Source organism: Crocodylus porosus, unplaced genomic scaffold (assembly GCF_001723895.1).
Source record: "Crocodylus porosus isolate Cpor-Errol unplaced genomic scaffold, CroPor_comp1, whole genome shotgun sequence".
Classification (NCBI taxonomy): Eukaryota; Metazoa; Chordata; order Crocodylia; family Crocodylidae; genus Crocodylus; species Crocodylus porosus.
In genome coordinates, this window is record NW_017728886.1 from 240,721,010 (window position 1) to 240,738,429 (window position 17,420).

Below are 17,420 nucleotides of genomic sequence, written 5' to 3' on the forward strand. Positions count from 1 at the left end.
ACATCCCTCCTGAAGTGCTGCGCCCAGAACTGGAGGCAGTACTCCAACTGTGGCCTGACCAGTGTTGCAGAGAGGGGGAGTATCACCTCCTTGGACCTGCTCGAGATGCATCTGTGGATGCATGATAAGGTACAATTTGCCTTCCTGACCACGTCCCCACACTGTTGGCCCATGTTCATTTTGGCATCAATAATGACTTCAAGATCCTTTTCTGCCCCTGTAATGACGAGAAGGGAGTTCCCCAGCCTGTAAGTATGCTTCTGGTTCTTTCCCCCCAGGTGCAGTACCTTGCACTTGTCAATGTTGAATCCCATCCTGTTCTCATCCGCCCACCCCTGTAACCCGTCTTGGTCCGATTGCAGGCCTATTACTCCCTTCTAGCATGCCCACTTCCCCCCACATCTTAGTGTCACCTGTGAATTTGAACAGGGTGCTTTTTACCTCCTCGTCCAACTCGCTGATGAAGATGTTGAAGAGTGCAGGCCCGAAGACCGAGCCCTGCGGAACCCCACTGCCCACATCCTTCCAAGTCGAATAAGACCCGTCCACCACCACTCTCTGGGTGCGACCCTCCAGCCAGTGAGTGACGCATCTGACTGTGTAGGTGTCAATGCCACACTCTCCCCACTCCTACTTCCATAACTCTCTAATGAAATTGCCCCTTCTGTCACACCTTCTCTCCAGAAAATGTCCAAAGTAAGTGGGGGTGGAGTTGATGAGAATGGGAAAAATATTCAACAATGAGAAGAGAAAAGAAGTTGAATGTCCCCAAGGTAGATGAAGCAGAAATGAAGAAAGAAAAAGGAGGAATTCCAGGGGAAAGTTGAAGATAGAAGGAAAAACCTACATAGGAAGAAGCAGATTTGAGGGAAAAAATGAAGAGAATCACATCCAAGCAGAACTCAGAAAGAAGGTCCAATTAAAATTAATTGTTGGGAAAATTTCCCAGAAACGTGGAGTGAGGTATGCAGAAATGGAGGCTTCATAAAGATACTTAAAAAAGAATAGATTCACTTGGTTATTCTACTTGCAGCCCAGGGACTCTACGTGAAAGGACATCTCACCTCTTTCCTTAGAATTAGTGACATTGTAGTTCTTTATGGGTTTTATAAGCAATACAGGAAACAAAAAAAATCTGAACCATAACTGGAGTGACAGTAAAAGTAGTAAGATACTAGAAAAACCCTGTCTGTATAAGGTTAAATGCTTTAAAGGAAGGCTTAAAATACCCACTAAGCATCCAAAAATGCTTTCTCTGTCCAAATATATATGCAAAGAATAGTTATTTAATTAATAAAATCGCAATATGAAAATTATGAGCAGAGACAGGGAAGTTAGCTGTGTTAGTCTCAAGTTAGGCAGAAAGCAGGGTAGATATGCACATTACAGACAAAGTAAATGATATATATACACATATATACATACACACAGTATAACCTCATAAATCCAGATATCAAAAACCCGGAATCATCAAAAATCTGGTGCTTTTAAAAACTATACTCCACTGGGGATTAGCAGTGGCTGGCCCTGGAGCGGCAGCAGCAGAGGTGGAAGCTTGCACACAGCAGCTGCCGCTACCCCCTGCTCCCCCCCAGGACTGGCTGCCGGTCTAGTTTCAAAAATCCGGAATTTTCACTTTTCCAGCAGGTGCTTAGTCCCAAGCATGCGGGATTCATGAGTTTATACTATATAACATAAGCTTTCATAAACTCAAGCTCACTTCATCAGATGCAGTGAATAGAGTAGAGTGAGTGACTTGAATACAAAAGGTGGGAAAGCAGAAGGGAGGAAAAGGTGGACAGGTCAACCTGTGGCTCAGGAGTTGGTGCCATCGTGCAGGTTTTGGCTTCCTGGACCACGACCCACACTTCCTGACTTTTGGGATGCAAGGGACTTCATCTCTCAGTGAAAGGTAAAAGTCTTTTTTCCAACAGGTTGGCTGATCTCCTACATCGGGCTTTAAACTAGCTCAGAAGGGGGATGGGGAGGCAGAAGAAGGAGAACATCAGGAACCTGCAATCCATGGGACGTCCAGCAGTACAGCACAGGTAAGCAATCAGCAGGTAAGCAATAAGCAGCCCACTGGGCATCAGAGTTGGGGGGCAATGAAGGTGCCAGTCACAAGGCTCAAGTGCCTATACACTAATGCTAGGAGCATGGGAAACAAGCAGGATGAACTAGCACTCCTGCCTGCAGAAAACACTTACAACTTAGTGGGGTTAACAGAAACCTGGTGGGACTATACCCACGAATGGGCAGTACACATTGAGGGTTGTAAGCTGTACAGAAAGAATAGAGTAGGGAGGAAAAGGGGAGGGGTTGTGCTCTATGTCAAGGAGCATTATACTTCGACCCTTATCAAAATAGAATTAGAGGGGGAGAAAGTAGAAGGATTATGGGTTAGGATACATGGAGGTCAAGGGGAAATGGATTTGGTGATAGGGGTCTGCTACAGACCCCCACACCAAGGGGAAGAACTAGATTTGGAACTCCTGAGGTAGCTCTCGGAGACCATAAAGACTAGGGAAGTGGTAATCATGGGGGACCTAATCTACCTGACATCTGCTGGGAGACACAGACAGTAAATTCCTAATGGTCATGCAGGTTCCTATCCTGTGTGCAGGACCTCCACCTGACGCACTCCCCACTTTTGCTTCCATAAGGAGGTACATGGTCCCACTAGGGGGAATGCCTTACTGGACCTGGTATGGGCAATGGGATGACACGGAAGGGGACCTACAGATCAGTGGTCACCTCGGGGATAGTGACCACCAAATAACAGAATTTACCATAAGGCATAGAGTGGGAAAGGTAACTAGTAGGGTGGAAGTGCTAGACTTCAGGAAGGCTGACTTCAGCAAGCTCATGCGTTTAGTTAATGACGCACTGCAGGGTAAGAGATTTGGCGAAGTGGGAGCCCAGGAAAGGTGGCTGTGCCTTAAGGAAGCGATCCTTTGGGAACAGAGGGAGACAATCCCGATGCAGGGGAAAAGGGGCCAAGAGGCTTTCTTGGCTAATCAGAGGAATCCAGAGCAGCCTAAGGGCAAAAAGCAGGGCATATAAGCAGTGGAAAAAGGGAGAAATTACTAAAGAGGAGTATGCCTTCTCAGCTTGCAGGTGTAGGGAGGCAGTTAGAAAAGCGAAAGCTACCATGGAGCTGAGGATGGCAACCCAAGTAAAAGACAATAAGAAATTGTTTTTTAGATATATAGGGAGTAAAAGGAAGGCCCAGGGTGGTATAGGACCACTACTGAATGGGCAAAAGCAAATGGTGACAGACAGGGGGCACAAGGCTGAACTCCTCAATGAGTTCTTTGTCTCAGTGTTCCTAAACAAGGGGCAAAACAAGTCTCACAATGGGATCATAGCAAGACAACAGCAGAGGGCCAGACTACCAAGCGCTGACCCTGAGATGTTGCAGAGTCACTTGGAAGGACACGGTTTAAGTTGGCAGGCCCAGATGAGCTCCATCCGAGGGTACTGAAGGCACTGGCTGATGTCATTTCACAGCCACTGCAAGAATATTTGAGCACTCGTGCCGCAGGAACCAGGTCCCGGAGAACTAGAAAAGGGCCAGTGTGGTCCCTATTTTCAAGAAGGGGAGGAAGGATGATCCAGGCAATTACAGACCAATCAATCTCACCTCCCTCTTGGGTAAAGTCTTTGAAAAGATTATTAAGGCTCATATATGCGAGAGCCCAGCAGGAAAAATTATGCTGAGGGGAAACCAGCACGGGTTCGTAGCAGGTAGATCATGTCTGACTAATCTAGTTTCTTTTTATGACCAGGTTACAAAACACCCGGACGCAGGACTAGGGGTAGATATTGTTTACTTAGACTTCAGGAAGGCCTTCAATACAGAATCCCATCCCATACTGGTGAACAAATTAAGAGGCTATGACTTGGATGATTATACAGTCCAACGGGTAGCAAATTGGCTAGTGGGTCATACCCAGAGAGCTGTGGTGGACGGGTTGGTACCGACCTGGAAGGACACAGGCAGTGGGCTCCCACAGGGCTCGGTCCTTGGACTGATATTCGTCAATGTCTTCATCAGTGACTTGGATGAGGGAGTGAAGTATACTCTGCCCAAGTCTGCGGATGATATGAAACTGTGGGGAGAAGGGACAGATTGGAGGGCAGGGAACAACTACAGGCAGATATGGACAGGTTGGACAAATGGGCAGAAAACAATAGAATGCAACTTAACAAGGAGAAATGCAAAGTGGTGCACCTAGGGAGGAAAAATGACCAGCACACCTACTGCCTAGAAAATGACCTGCTTGCAGCATGGAAGAGGAAAGGGATCTCAGAGTCCTAGTGGGCTCCAAGATGAACATGAAGCATCAGTGTGACGAAGTCATCAGCAAAGCTAACTGCACTTTATCATGCATCAGCAGATACATGACAAACAGAACCAAGGAGGTGATACTTCCCCTCTATCAGGCACTGGTCTGACCACAGTTGGAATACTGCGTCCAGTTTTGGGCACCACACTTCAAGAGGGAGGTAGGTAACCTGGAGAGTGTCGCTTGTACAGTTAAGGGCTTGCAGGCCAAGCCCTACAAGGAGAGACTAGGGCACCTGGACCTCTTCAGAGACTAGGGCACCTGGACCTCTTCAGCCTCCGCAAGAGAAGGTGGAGAAGTGACTTTGTGGCTGCCTATAAATTCATCATGGGAGCGCAGAAGGCAATTGGTGAGGCTCTACTCACCAAGGCACCCCTGGGAGTTACAAGAAATAATGGCCATAAGCTAGCAGAGAGCAGATTTAGACTGGACATTAGGAAGAAATTCTTCACAGTTAGAGTGGCCAAAATCTGGAATGGGCTCCCAAGGGAGGTGGTGCTCTCCCCTACCCTGGGGGTCTTCAAGAGGAGGTTATAAAGGCATCTGGCTGGGGTCATCTGAACCCAGCACACTTTTCTGCCTATGCAGGGGATTGGATTCGATGATCTATTGAGGTCCCTTCCGACCCTAACGTCTGTGAATCTATGAATCTATGAACCTAGGGAGGTAGCAAACAAAGTGATCCTATGCTTGTCCTGTCACAACATCTAATCATCTTGAGTTCATGAAAGCTTACACTCTAACAGAACAAACTGTATGTAGTCTATAAGGTGCATATTTACTCAGCCTTCTTCAAAATGAAATTATGGCCAAATCAAATGCTTTAGTGTTACAGAAATAATGTCTTAATTTTAAACGTAAGAGCAAATACATTATAACAATATGGGAAAAAACATGAATTTTTATTCATTCAAGCAACAGCTTTAACCACGGCTGTGAAATCTACATACCAATGCACACAAAGCTTACCATGAGGAATCTCATCCGAGTACAGGTTTTTGTACACATCCATAGCAAAATCCACCATGTTGGTATCACTAAGAAGGTCCAATTTTCCTTGCAGTAATTCTTTTTCATTGTATATCTGAAGCAAGAAGAGTTAAAAGATTTCATGAAGATACACGGAATATCCTTTATATAAGAGTCATTTTTTTAAAGAGGCCTCTATTTATTTATTAATAAAGTTACAGACAACCAAATTTGAAGTCATGAACGTGAGAAGTGCCATAGCAAGTCAAACCAATAGTTTCTCTAGCTCAACATCTAGTCTCTGCTGTACCAACCTATATTCCACCTCTGATCACACGAGTCTCAGGGGACCTCAGCTGGTAGCTTCTACACAGAGCCATCAACATGGGCATGTATCTGGCACGTTTCATGGACATCCCCCAACACCTGCCCTTTCTGCTAACAGAGAGGGCCTGTGGTGCAGGCCAACCTTGAATGCGCCAAGTAACAGCCGTTTTCCACCTCCTCTGGAACCTCCTGCTGAGGTTCTGGTTGCACTTCTCCCTCCACAGGTACAGGGATGTGATTCTCCCCCTCTACGCGGAACTGGTCAGACAGCAGCTGGAGTACTATGTCCAGTTCTGGACACTGCAGTTCAAGCAGGATGTGGACAACCTGAAGACAGTCCAAAGAAGAGCCACTTGCCTGATTACAGGCCTGCAGGGAAGGCCTTGTGAGGAAAGGCTAAGGGACCTTAACCTCTTCAGCCTCTCCAAGAGAAGGCTGAGAGGGGACCTTGTGACAGCGTACAAATTCATAAGGGGAGAGCAACATAAAGTAGACAACAACCTGTTCACCAGAGCACCCCCTGGAGCGACAAGGAACAATGGCCATAAGCTATTAGAGAGAAGGTTTAGGCTGGACATTAGGAAAAGGTTCTTCACAGGCAGGGTTGCCAGAATCTGGAATGGGCTCCCAATGGAGGTGGTGCTCGCCCCATCCTTGGGAGGTCTTCAGAAAGAGACTGGACAGGCATCTGGCTGGCATTACATGACCCCAGGGTTGGTGTTTCTTTTCTTGCCTGCCAGGGGCAGGGGATTGGACTAGAGGGCCTACTGAGGTCCCTTCTGACTCTATGAATCTATGCACCTTTTGTAGGGATACACCGATAAAGAATTTTTGGGCTGATACCAATGGCTGATTTTTAATGAGCCATATCTGATCTGATATGGAGAGTGGCATCCAGCTGATAAGTCTGCTGTGGGGGACAGGGCGAGGAGAGTAGTGGGAAGAGCGGTGGGGGGGGCAGGTCGAGGCTCTCCCCGTGGTGAGGGAGGGAGTGGGGCTGGGGCAGGTGCCACATAGCTGGGGCAGAGCAGGGGACAGAGCTATGAATGGCTTGTCCAGGGGGCAACTCCTGTCACTGCACACACTGTTGGAGGGCATTCTGCATACAGGGTGAGGACAGGCTGCTGCTGTGGGTTGGGGCTGGAGACAGCGCTGAGCTTTTTTGTGGGGGGGGGAGGGCCAGGGCTATGCTCAGGGTGTGCTGCACTGGGGCTGTACATGCATGGGGCATTTATAGGTGGAATTATTGGCCACATCAGCCAAAAAAAGCTGACTGCCAGTGTTAATCCAATATGGGACTGATGTCTGACTGCCGGTGTCAATCCAATATGGGACTGATATATCAGTGCACCTCTAAACTTTTCTTTTATGTACTCCCCATCCATGGCCCCACCAAGTCCCGGGACCTCCTGAACAACCTGCTCCTGGCTCTAGCTAAGCTAGCCATGTAACAGATCAGGAAGGAGTCTCTGGCTGGGGGGAACCCAAGTGACTTTGGGATTGCCTTACCATCCATGTCTCCAGGCAGTTTCACTGGGTAAAGTCCACTGGCTCCCTGGACTTGAGGGTCAGTAGGTGCTGGCCAGCACGCTTACTTGGTGTCCCCCAGTAACCTGACCCACACTGATGTCTCTATATTCTCTTTAGTTGTCCCAAGTAATCAACTGTTCCCTGATTAAGGGAGGCTTATAGTTCCCTTGGTGGGCCTAGGCCAACATTTCTCTGGGCATAACAAAAAGGCCCATCTCCAACAGTGACAAAAGTGGAAGCTAGAGGGAGAACACTGAATTGGACGGATGTACAATAATTTGTACATCTATTACATTCTCTGACACCATTATTGATTTAAAGATCCCAAAGGAAACACCTCCAATTCTTCTGCTCAAAGCTATTACTAGACCTATCATCCATGCATTTCATAGAATCATGAAAAATTAGGATTGGAAGGGACCTCAGGAGGTCATCTAGTCCAACCCCCTGCTCAAAGCAGGACCACCCCCAACTAGATTATTCCAGCCAGGGCTTCATCAAGCCCAGTCTTAAAATCCTTCAAGGATGAAGATTCTACCACCTCTCTCCAGTGATTCACCACCCTCCTTGTGAGAAAGTTTTTCTTAATATCCAGCCTAAACCTCCCTTGCTGCAACTTGAGACCATTGCTCCTTGTTCTGTCACCTGCCACCACTGAGAATAGCCTAGCTTCATCCTCTTTTAAACCTCCCTTCAGGCAGTTAAAGGCTGCTATCAAATCCCCCCCTCACTTCTCTTATCATGCCATCTATCGCTACCACCTGTAGCAATGAATTTCAGAAGTTAACTACCTGTTGTGTAAAGAAATACTTTCTCTTGGTAATTTTAAACCTGTCTTCTACTAGTTTCAGTGGGTGCCCCCTAGCTGTAGTATTCTGGGACTTGGTGAACAACAGTTCCCTGTTAACTTGATCCAGCACTTTCATGATTTTATTAATCTCTACCATACCCCTCCTCACCCATTTCCTTTCCAAACTGAAGAGTCCTAGCCTTCTTGATCTCTCCTGGTAAAGCAACTGCTTCATACTTCTGATCATTTTGGTGGCTCTTCTTTGTAACTATACTAATTCTACTACATCCTTTTTGAGATGCAAGGACTAAAACTGTATAGTATTCAAAAACTGAGTGCACTGTGGATTTGTATAATAGTGTGCTGTGGTGAATGTGTTCTCCATTTTTTTAAATCCCTTCCTTAATAATGTCTACCCTTTTATTTGGCTTTTTGTTACTGCTACACACTAAGCTAGTGTTTTTGGAGAACTATCTACAAGGATCTCTCTTTTCCAACTCACAACTAGTATAAAAACCAGCATTGTGTACATATAACTGAGGTTATTTTTCCCTAGGTGCATTATCCTACACTTCCCAAAAAGCCCCTCAACTATTTTACCACTAGTGGCAGTGCATAATTTAGCTCTTTATTACCTTCCTTGTTGAAGTTGTAATGTTATAAGTGGTACTCAGTACAGTTAAATGATGACAAGCCTGTTTAACAAAAAACATTGGGCTAGACAGCCTTTAAAATTATATCTGGTCTGATAATTTGCCCTCAGTAAGTACCAACAGGCCAAAAAGTTGAACATTTTGAGGAGTCCAACAAGGAAAATTGTGAACTAATTTTAATTTGGAAGTAAAGGCATTTTTGGCTATAGAAGATGAGGACTTCCATAAACGTTAAGAAACCACCATTCAAGGACTAGCACGAGTAGGTTAAAACCCGCCCAATAATATAACACGCTCAAAAGAGTTGACTAGTCAATGAGACCATCCAGGGAAGTTGTATGGAGACCAGTAAACTTTGCAATCTTTAAAGCAACAATTTAACACAACAAGAAGTTAAACTGAGCTGATTGTCCAGTCACCAGGTGTTCGGTAGCTTTACTAACAGCAACTGGCTCTCAAGCTTTTTGTACTCAAGGTCCCTCCATAACTCTTGTGAACTGACTGCCACCCAACTGCAAAAACAAATGTACCAATTACCCCCCATCACTTCCTTGCCAAGGGTCCTGGCAAGGATATCATCCAGGCAAGGACAAGTGTGAGCCTGTTATTCATCTGCTTATCACCTCAGGGCACCCCCCAAAAAGAGGCACTGGCACGCCAGCGTGCCCCAGCACCTGTGGCCTGAGAGTCATCAGCTTACAGCCACGCAGCACCCTACATTCTAGGGCACCCTACAGTCCCACGACGGAGTCTGTATCCCAAATCACCGCATCTCTAGAGGGGCCTGCTAGGAGCGACAGGCCCCCCCGGGGCCACGCGGCGGAAGGGAGGCAGGGCCAGGCTCCCAGAGCAGCTGGAAACGAAGGCCAGGGCCCGCGGAAGACGCGACCTTCCCAACGGCGGGTGGAAGCCGCGCTACGGGTTTATTACAAACGGCCGCAGCAGCTTGGGGAAGAAGGGGCGGGAATTACCCCTCCCCCTCCGGCCCAATACCCACGAGGCCCTGCGGCCTTCGCTGCCTTTCCCGGCTGCCCCGCGGGCTGCGCCGCGTGTGCGGGGGGACAGGCCGGCCCCAGACTCCCACGCCGCCATCTCACCTCCTTAACGGACAGAAACTCAAGCAGCGGGAAGACCAGGTGCCGGTCCAAGAAGTGCGCGATGCGGGTGGTCAGGTCGTATTCCGCCATCTTGCGAGGGAAAAGGCAAGACTGCCGCCGTGTGACGTAAAGACGCGCCGTCAGGGAGGGGTTAGGAGTGCGCGTGCGCACACGGGCGTCCAGCGCTAGCTAGGGGGCGGGGCCAGAGGTGAGCATGCGCAACTGGGCGCCTGAGGGCAAAGGGGTGTGGCTTGTATTGCCCTCAGCCTCCGTCCGCTCTGCTTTGCTCTGCTGTGCTGTGCTCGGGGGTTGGAGCGGGACGCGCACGTGGCGCGGGTGGGGGAGAGGCGGTACGCGCTTCTCCGCTGCGACTCAGGTGGTAATAATGTTGCCAAGCTTACGGTCATTATCCCGCGTGAAATGTTTCGGGTTGGCTGACTCAGGCGTCCTGCATTCACTGGCGACTTGTAGTGAGCGACATAAAGTGAAAAAAGACTTCTTTGCCTACTTCCTTGCCTATTTTTTTCAGCCTACGATAGTTTTTCAGCAAATAGGATCATTTCATGTTTAATACCTGGCCACGCTAGGCAGGAGCATCCTTGCCTCCAGAAAAGGGGTCACGGGCAACTGGTGCCACCTTAGTCGGGATGGCGGGGGCACATGCCCCACCTGTGACCACTCCCGCCAACTGGGGGAGTCTCCCTGCAGCCGACCGTCCTGCCTGGGGCTGGGAGTGGGGAGAATGGAGTTCCCGTAGTAGTATCTAAGAAAAAATAATGTCCAAGTTAAAGCAAGTTACAAAATAAATAATGACATTCACAAGTCTTCTGTACTTGAGCTGAACTGCTGTGTCATAGCCTTTCCCATAATTCTCGACTTCCTGATAAAAGTGATGACCTGGTGAGGGGGCTGCGGGTGCTTGACCACCTGGGCAGCAGTGATCATCGCCTGCTGGAATTCACCATCCAGTGCAAGGTGGCAAAGGCCTGCAGCAAGGCAGCAGCCCTGGACTTCAGGAGGGCGGACTTCAATGAGCTAAGGAGAATAGTCTGGAGGTCCTGGAGGGGAGGGGAGCCAGGTGTCCAAGAAGAGTGGTCGCTCCTTAAGGAGACGATCCTCCAAGCCCAAAGGGAGGTAATCCCAAAACGGATCAAAGGGGGCAGGAGGGCGCAACAGCCCTCATGGCTCACCAAAAGCATCCAGGAATGTTTTCTAGCTAAAAGGGAGGCGCACACCCAATGGAAGTGAGGGGCCATCACCAGGCAGGTTTATACTGCGGTTGCTCGGGGATGCAGGGGGGTAGTCAGGAAGGCCAAGGCGGAGATGGAACTGGGACTAGCTTCTTGGATCAAGGACAACAAGAAGTCCTCTTTTAAATACACAGGGGACAAAAGGAAGGTACCGGGTAAAGTGGGGACCCTGCAAGACATGCTAAGAAATTTGGTCGTCACACCAGATGACAAAACTAACCTATTTAACAACTTCTTTGCCTCCATTTTCCTGAGCAGGGACCAGATCAGCCCCCCCACTGGGCCCTCCTCAGGCCCCAAGGGAGGCGCGCCTAGGCCAAGGGTCAGGGAGGATCTAGTCAGGGAACTCCTGGAGGCACTGGATGTATTTAAATCAGCTGGTCCAGACAATTTCCACCCCAGAGTGCTGAGGGAATTAGCTGAGGTCATTGCAGGACCCCTGGCATGGCTTTATGAGCACTCGTGGTGCTCTGGTGTGGTGCCAGAGGACTGGAAGAGGGCCAATGTGGTTCCTATCTTCAGAAAAGGGAGGAAGGAGGACCCAGGAAACTACAGGCCAGTTAGTCTTACCTCGATCCTGGGTAAGCTTTTTGAGAGAATTATTCTGGCACATGTCCACAAGAGGCCAGCAGGGGAGATTATGCTTAGGGGCAACCAACACGGGTTCATTAGAGGCAGATCCTGTCAGACCAACCTGGTGGCCTTCTACGACCAGGTCACCAAATCTTTAGAAGCAGGGGTAGCAGTGGACGTAATCTTTCTGGACTTTCGGAAGGCCTTCGATACTGTCTCTCACCCCATTCTCATTAAGAAACTGGGGGACTGTGGTGTCAACACCTACACAGTCAAATGTGTCACCAACTGGCTGGAGAGTCTCTTTTCTTATCAGTGCAGAGGCAGAAAAGGATCTTGGAGTCATCGCTGATGCCAAGATGAATAAGGACAGGCAGTGTGAAGATGCAGTCAGGAAGGCCAACTGCACCTTGTCATGCATCCACAGATGCATCTCAAGCAGGTCCAAGGAGGTGATCCTCCCCCTCTATGCGGCACTGGTCAGGCCGCAGCTGGAGTATTGCGTCCAGTTCTGGGCACCGCACTTCAAGAGGGATGTGGACAACGTGAAGAGGGTCCAGAGGAGGGCCACTCACATGATCCGTTTGACCCCAGTACTCTTTCCTGCCATGGCAGGGGGTCAGACTTGATGATCTGCTCAGGTCCCTTCCGACCCTGCTAACTATGAAACTAAGGTATCATCATCTCCAAGTAATGCAGAAAACCTGAAATGTCATGTTAGGAAAGAAGGATGGCTAATTGGTAAAGGTCCTGGCCTGAAACCTGCAAGACCGTTTCAATTCCATGTCTTGCTGCTGACATCCTTAGTTGACTTATGGAGGGACCCATGGTGTAAGCATGCCTGTCACGGGTTCCATCAAGGAGTCTTTTAATGCCAGTGATGGGAAAAATAAGTTGTTATGATGGATGTGACATGAATGAAGTTTTATTTTTGTTGCAGGTTTTTAGATTTTAATGTAATTTTTCCCTGTTATACATTAGAAATAGGGATTTCTCCAGATATCTGTGCAGGTATTAATAGTTAATGGATAAGGTGCTAGTCGGTAGCATTCAAATGTGCAGTGTAGCTTTTCAGTTATAGATAACCATAGGAATTCTTATTGCTGCTGATGGCTCTTGGGTACCCAGTTCGTTATATTCCCAGCCTCTCCAATCAGAAAGAGGGTAAGAGAACAATGAAGCAGAACCCAGGGATCCTTTGCTGAAGACATACAAGGGGAAGCAGACAGAGAGCTGTCCCCCATTGCTAAATTGAGACACTGGGAAATCAAAATCACTCTACCCCTAATCCTCCAAGTCTATGGGGTGATGGGGAATAATATAGATTTCAGATTGATTTCAAGAAGGTGACCCAGGGAATGTAAGTAGATCCAGCAAAGTGCAACATGACTATCAGCAACTTTCAACAACTTTGTAATATGTTTGCATGATCCAGTAGGATAGACATACCTTAGAGAAGTTTCACTCATTCCTTTGTGATTATGACTTTGGCATCCTACATTACTAATTCCTACTTGTTATGAGGCAACATGAGCTGTGGTGATATCACTACATAGGTAACACCAAGCTTGCCGTCTCTTCCAATTCTGATCCAGATGCTACTATATAGCCTGTCCTGCCCGGTGCCTGGCAGAAATTGGAAACTGAATAAAAATCACATTAAAACTAACCTGAAGAGCACCAAGTGCCCAAAATCTTCTCCAACAGCTCTCCCAACTATACAGTTGGTCCAAAAAAAGCTAGTCCAAAAGAAGACATCACAGAAAAATCCTTGTCTATCAAAACTAACATGAGAAGCAATACTAACTGGCAGGGACAACAGCTTTGAGAGTTTATAGGTGTGATATTGTAGCCATGATGGTCCAGGAATTATGAATTATGCAAGAAGCAAGGATTTTTGTGGGTGATATATTTTATTGGACTAGCTTCATGGTTGGGACAGACTTAGATAAATTTTCAAAAATGTTTCACATTCAAAAGCTTACTTAAGTCTTTCCAAATCATGAAGTCAATCCAATAAAAGATATCACCTACAAAAAAACCCTTGAGGAACTATTGACTTCTGTAAATAATCCATCAATTCATGGTGTCTGCCCAGTCATTTCTACAATGGGCAACAACTTGAGAAACTTACTATTGCAGTTCTTACAGCTTCTAGCCTTGAAGGTTACATCCTCCATCAGAACAATATTTTCCACCTTCAACTTATCAAGGAATTTTCCTACTGCCTGTAACATACTTATTCCTCCTTGATTATCCCCAACATCCTTATGACCATTTATCTGGTCTGTTGTATTGGACTCTATTGAGGAAAATCTGTGAAAGCCACTTGGTATCTAATTTAGACTGTCCTCCTGGTTGCAGTGAAACAACATAAGCACAGCATACTCACACTCTGCTTCTGAAATTCAGGGTACCATTTACTTCTTAAAAAGTCCTACTTGGACTAGATCTAAGTCACTTTTATGCCTACCCCACTATCTCCAAATGACGGTAACTTATGCTTGATTGCAGCTTGGTATGCTAAACATACCATGCTCCTGGATGCTGAAAAGTCAGAACATTCTGTTTGTTAGGCCCATAACTGTGGAGCTTGCTTTTTCTGGAAAAGTGCTTCTGCCTGAACCTCATTTATAAAGAGTTATTTCAAAGCTATCCCAAATAGTTAAAAGATTATGTAATATATGTAGTGATCTTTGGGTTCAAAGAACTAACAACAAACTTTAATTGTGGAGCAATAGGCAACCTCTGCAGAGCCTTTGTCTCTTTCTCTCACTAACTAGCATAACTAAGGGACTATTTCCCAATTTCCAACTTCAGTAGTTTTCTAAGTAAAGGAGTGTCTCTAAATTATAAATGTTCGTATCTGGCTGACTAAATTAAAAGATTGTTGCAGCAGGAGAGCACAGTGGATCTACTGGGTCCATTAATGACTTAATGTAAACATTATAAAGGGACTTGGATATCACAATAAATAGCTTCCCAAACATTAATATAACAATAATGAAAAGCAGACGTAGAGTTCAGAAAGGGAGGTACTGAAGCAAGAAGAAAGGAAGGAAGTTATGTTTATAATAAAAATGTTTTATGTATTGGAGGAGTATCTATCTTCCTGAATTTTTTCTCATTATGATAAATTACTTGGCATTTGACCTTATAGTTTATCCATTTGGAAACTAGATGATTGCCTTATAAAATGCAGATCCTTATTACTTCCAGTTAATTTCTGCAGCTGCGTGGGTACCAGGCAACAAAAGAAAAGACAAGACAATAAGCTCTTGCAAAGGGATGGTTTTCCACCCTCTAAAAAATATTAGAAAGGCATACCTGATGAACAACTAAAATGTCAGGATTCATAGCATGAAAATACCAGGTCACTGTGCTTAACATATGTGACATTTAACCAGGTATCAAATTGAGAGACACCAGCATCATTGTTGAAAATCAGCTAACCTGAAAAAAGGACGGGTGAAGGCATCATTTTTTCTAAACATTCAGCATAAGATAAACTTATGAATTACATGATTTTTAATTTCAAGATTTAAAGTGAAATGCCTGGGCTGCATCCAGTAGAAACTACTATAGCTGCATGTAGATGACCCAGAGAGATTCATGATAGAATAGTATAAGGGATGTAGCAAAACCCCCAGTTTTTCTTTTTTTTTTTATTGCATTCACTTTCCTTCCCCAACAATTTCTGACTTTTTCTCTCCCTCTCTATTCCCTATAGGTAAGTATAAGTAAGCTAAGATGTAGGATAAGCTTTAAACATTTTTATTTTGATAGCAAGTTTTTGGTTTTGTATCCACTGTTTTATATTGTATTATTATTAGGTTTGTGTTGATTTTTACTGTTGTATATTGTATTATTATCATTCTTATATTGATTTTTATTTTTTCATATGGATATTGTATGGTTTTGGCCTGTGTTTGTAAGTGAAGCAAAGTCATGTCAAGTTTCCATTTTATATGTCAAGTCTCCATCTTGTGTCCTCTGCCCGGGCATCCCCTGTGTGTCACAACTGTGTGAGTCACATATTCCTCCCATGTAAATTGGTTCCCCAGTGAATAAGCGTGATTGGGAATGAATGAAATACAATAGTAGCAGGCCTCTACTGAATGGCCTGTAAGGACTAAGCCCTCACCTTGCATTAATTCATCCAGGAACCACGGACCTCACCCAGCAACAGAGACAAGACCAGCATTTGAAAGACAAAAGACCCTGCAGAACCAGCAATTCTTACCATTACAAACACCCGAAACTGCACATCCCTGCATGGAGCACACATGCTCAGTATGCCAGGGCAGACCCTTGCCTGGGCATGCCTCCTGTCAGTAGGATCACACAAGGTCTGCCCCTATAAAAAGGGGCAGTGAAGACAGACCCAGTGGAATGCCCTCTCCATCTGGACCAGCACCATGCCACACCACCTATCCACCCAGAGGGCCTGCCAGCAACCCCCCTCTGGACAATATCTACTGGACAAGGACCCCTTTCCAGCCTGGATAGATAGATATTATCTGCATATCTCCTCCTACAATTTGGACTCTCCCTCTCTGTCTCTCTCTCTCCTCCTGGACTTCAGTGGATTTCAGCCCCTGCACCAAGCCTCTCTAACCCCTGCTGCCATTGTGTGTGCGTGTGGGTGCAAGGGAACCAATTTGGCATTGTGTCACCATCTCCCCTGTTCAATAAAACCACTGTCATTTGTAACCCCGAGTTGGGTAATGTTTTACTAAATCCCAGTCCCTTCCTTATCTTAAATTCTAGCCTCATTCTCTCTCTCTCTCAGCTCTAGTCCCTATCCTCTCTGCTAGTTTCCCGATGTCCTCCCAAATCCATCTCCCCTTTTCTGCCACCTCTCAGCCTCCCCTGCCACTACTGCCTTTTCCCTGTGACTTTCTACTACCTTTCTTTGCTTTCCTGCTGTCCTGCCGCCTGCTGCTTTTCCTGTGATTTTCTGCTGTTTTCAGGCTTCCCCGGCACCTTCTGTAGTCATCCCCACTGCCCTGCAGCTTCCCAGCTCCTCATGGCTGTCTTGCAGTTTTCTCCAGCTCCCAGCACCTGCTGTAGCTCCCTGCAACTTCTCTAGCTGCCCCGGAGCCATCCTCTGGCTCCCCACACCCAGAGCCCCTCTTTAGCACCCACACTTTCTCTTAGTCCCATTTTCCCCCCTCCCCATCTACCTTTTCAGCTCCCCTGTAGCTCTGGCTCCAGTCCCAGACTCAGTACTGGCATGCTTCCCTGTTCTGCAGGCTTTGGGCATTGTCTTTTAATCAATTTAGATTAATTAACCTAAAGTTACCCCCGAGCCTCAGTTCTTCAGCCCAGGCCCCTGTAGTCTACCGGTTCTAATTCCAGTCCTAGTAACTTTAACTCCCTACACTTCTACTTTCTTACCTTAACCTTTCCTCAGGTATCCCAAGCACATACATCCATACACATCACAACACCCAACTTAGGAACTCACCTGTGTGTATGTGTAGGTGGGTGGTATGTGTGTAAATTAGTAAATACACACACACACACACACACACACACACACACACACATATATGTATATATACACACATATATAGATATCATTGTGTGTGTGTATGTGGTATATAAATTAGTAATCCACGTATGTGTATTGAATGTGCAGGTGTTGGTAACTGGTAACTGATTCTGTCTAAATTTGGGGTGTGTAGCATGTATGCGCTTAAACTGGTGATAGGTGTGTATGAACCTAAACTAGTTATTTTGAACATGCGTGTATCTGAGTTGCTAGTGTGAGTGGTGTGTGTGTGTATATGTGTACACACACACACACACACACACACACACTTGGCATTGTGTGCATGATACACGAATTAGTGATCTGTGTCTAACTTTTGGGATGT

The 17,420-nt window shown here is 46.4% G+C and overlaps 1 protein-coding gene across 1 annotated transcript in view; it reads right to left on the reverse strand.

Moving 5' to 3' along the window:
* Positions 1 to 9,828, reverse strand: part of EIF3E (eukaryotic translation initiation factor 3 subunit E) — a 51,263-nt gene extending 41,435 nt beyond the window's left edge. Inside the window, exons 1-2 of the mRNA XM_019551881.1 lie at positions 9,716 to 9,828; positions 5,319 to 5,433 (exon numbers count right to left, since the gene is read on the reverse strand). Coding sequence (XP_019407426.1) covers positions 5,319 to 5,433; positions 9,716 to 9,805 — 205 coding nt within the window. The 5' untranslated portion in view covers positions 9,806 to 9,828. The remainder of the gene's footprint in view (positions 1 to 5,318; positions 5,434 to 9,715) is intronic.
* Positions 9,829 to 17,420: the final 7,592 nt, after the last annotated feature.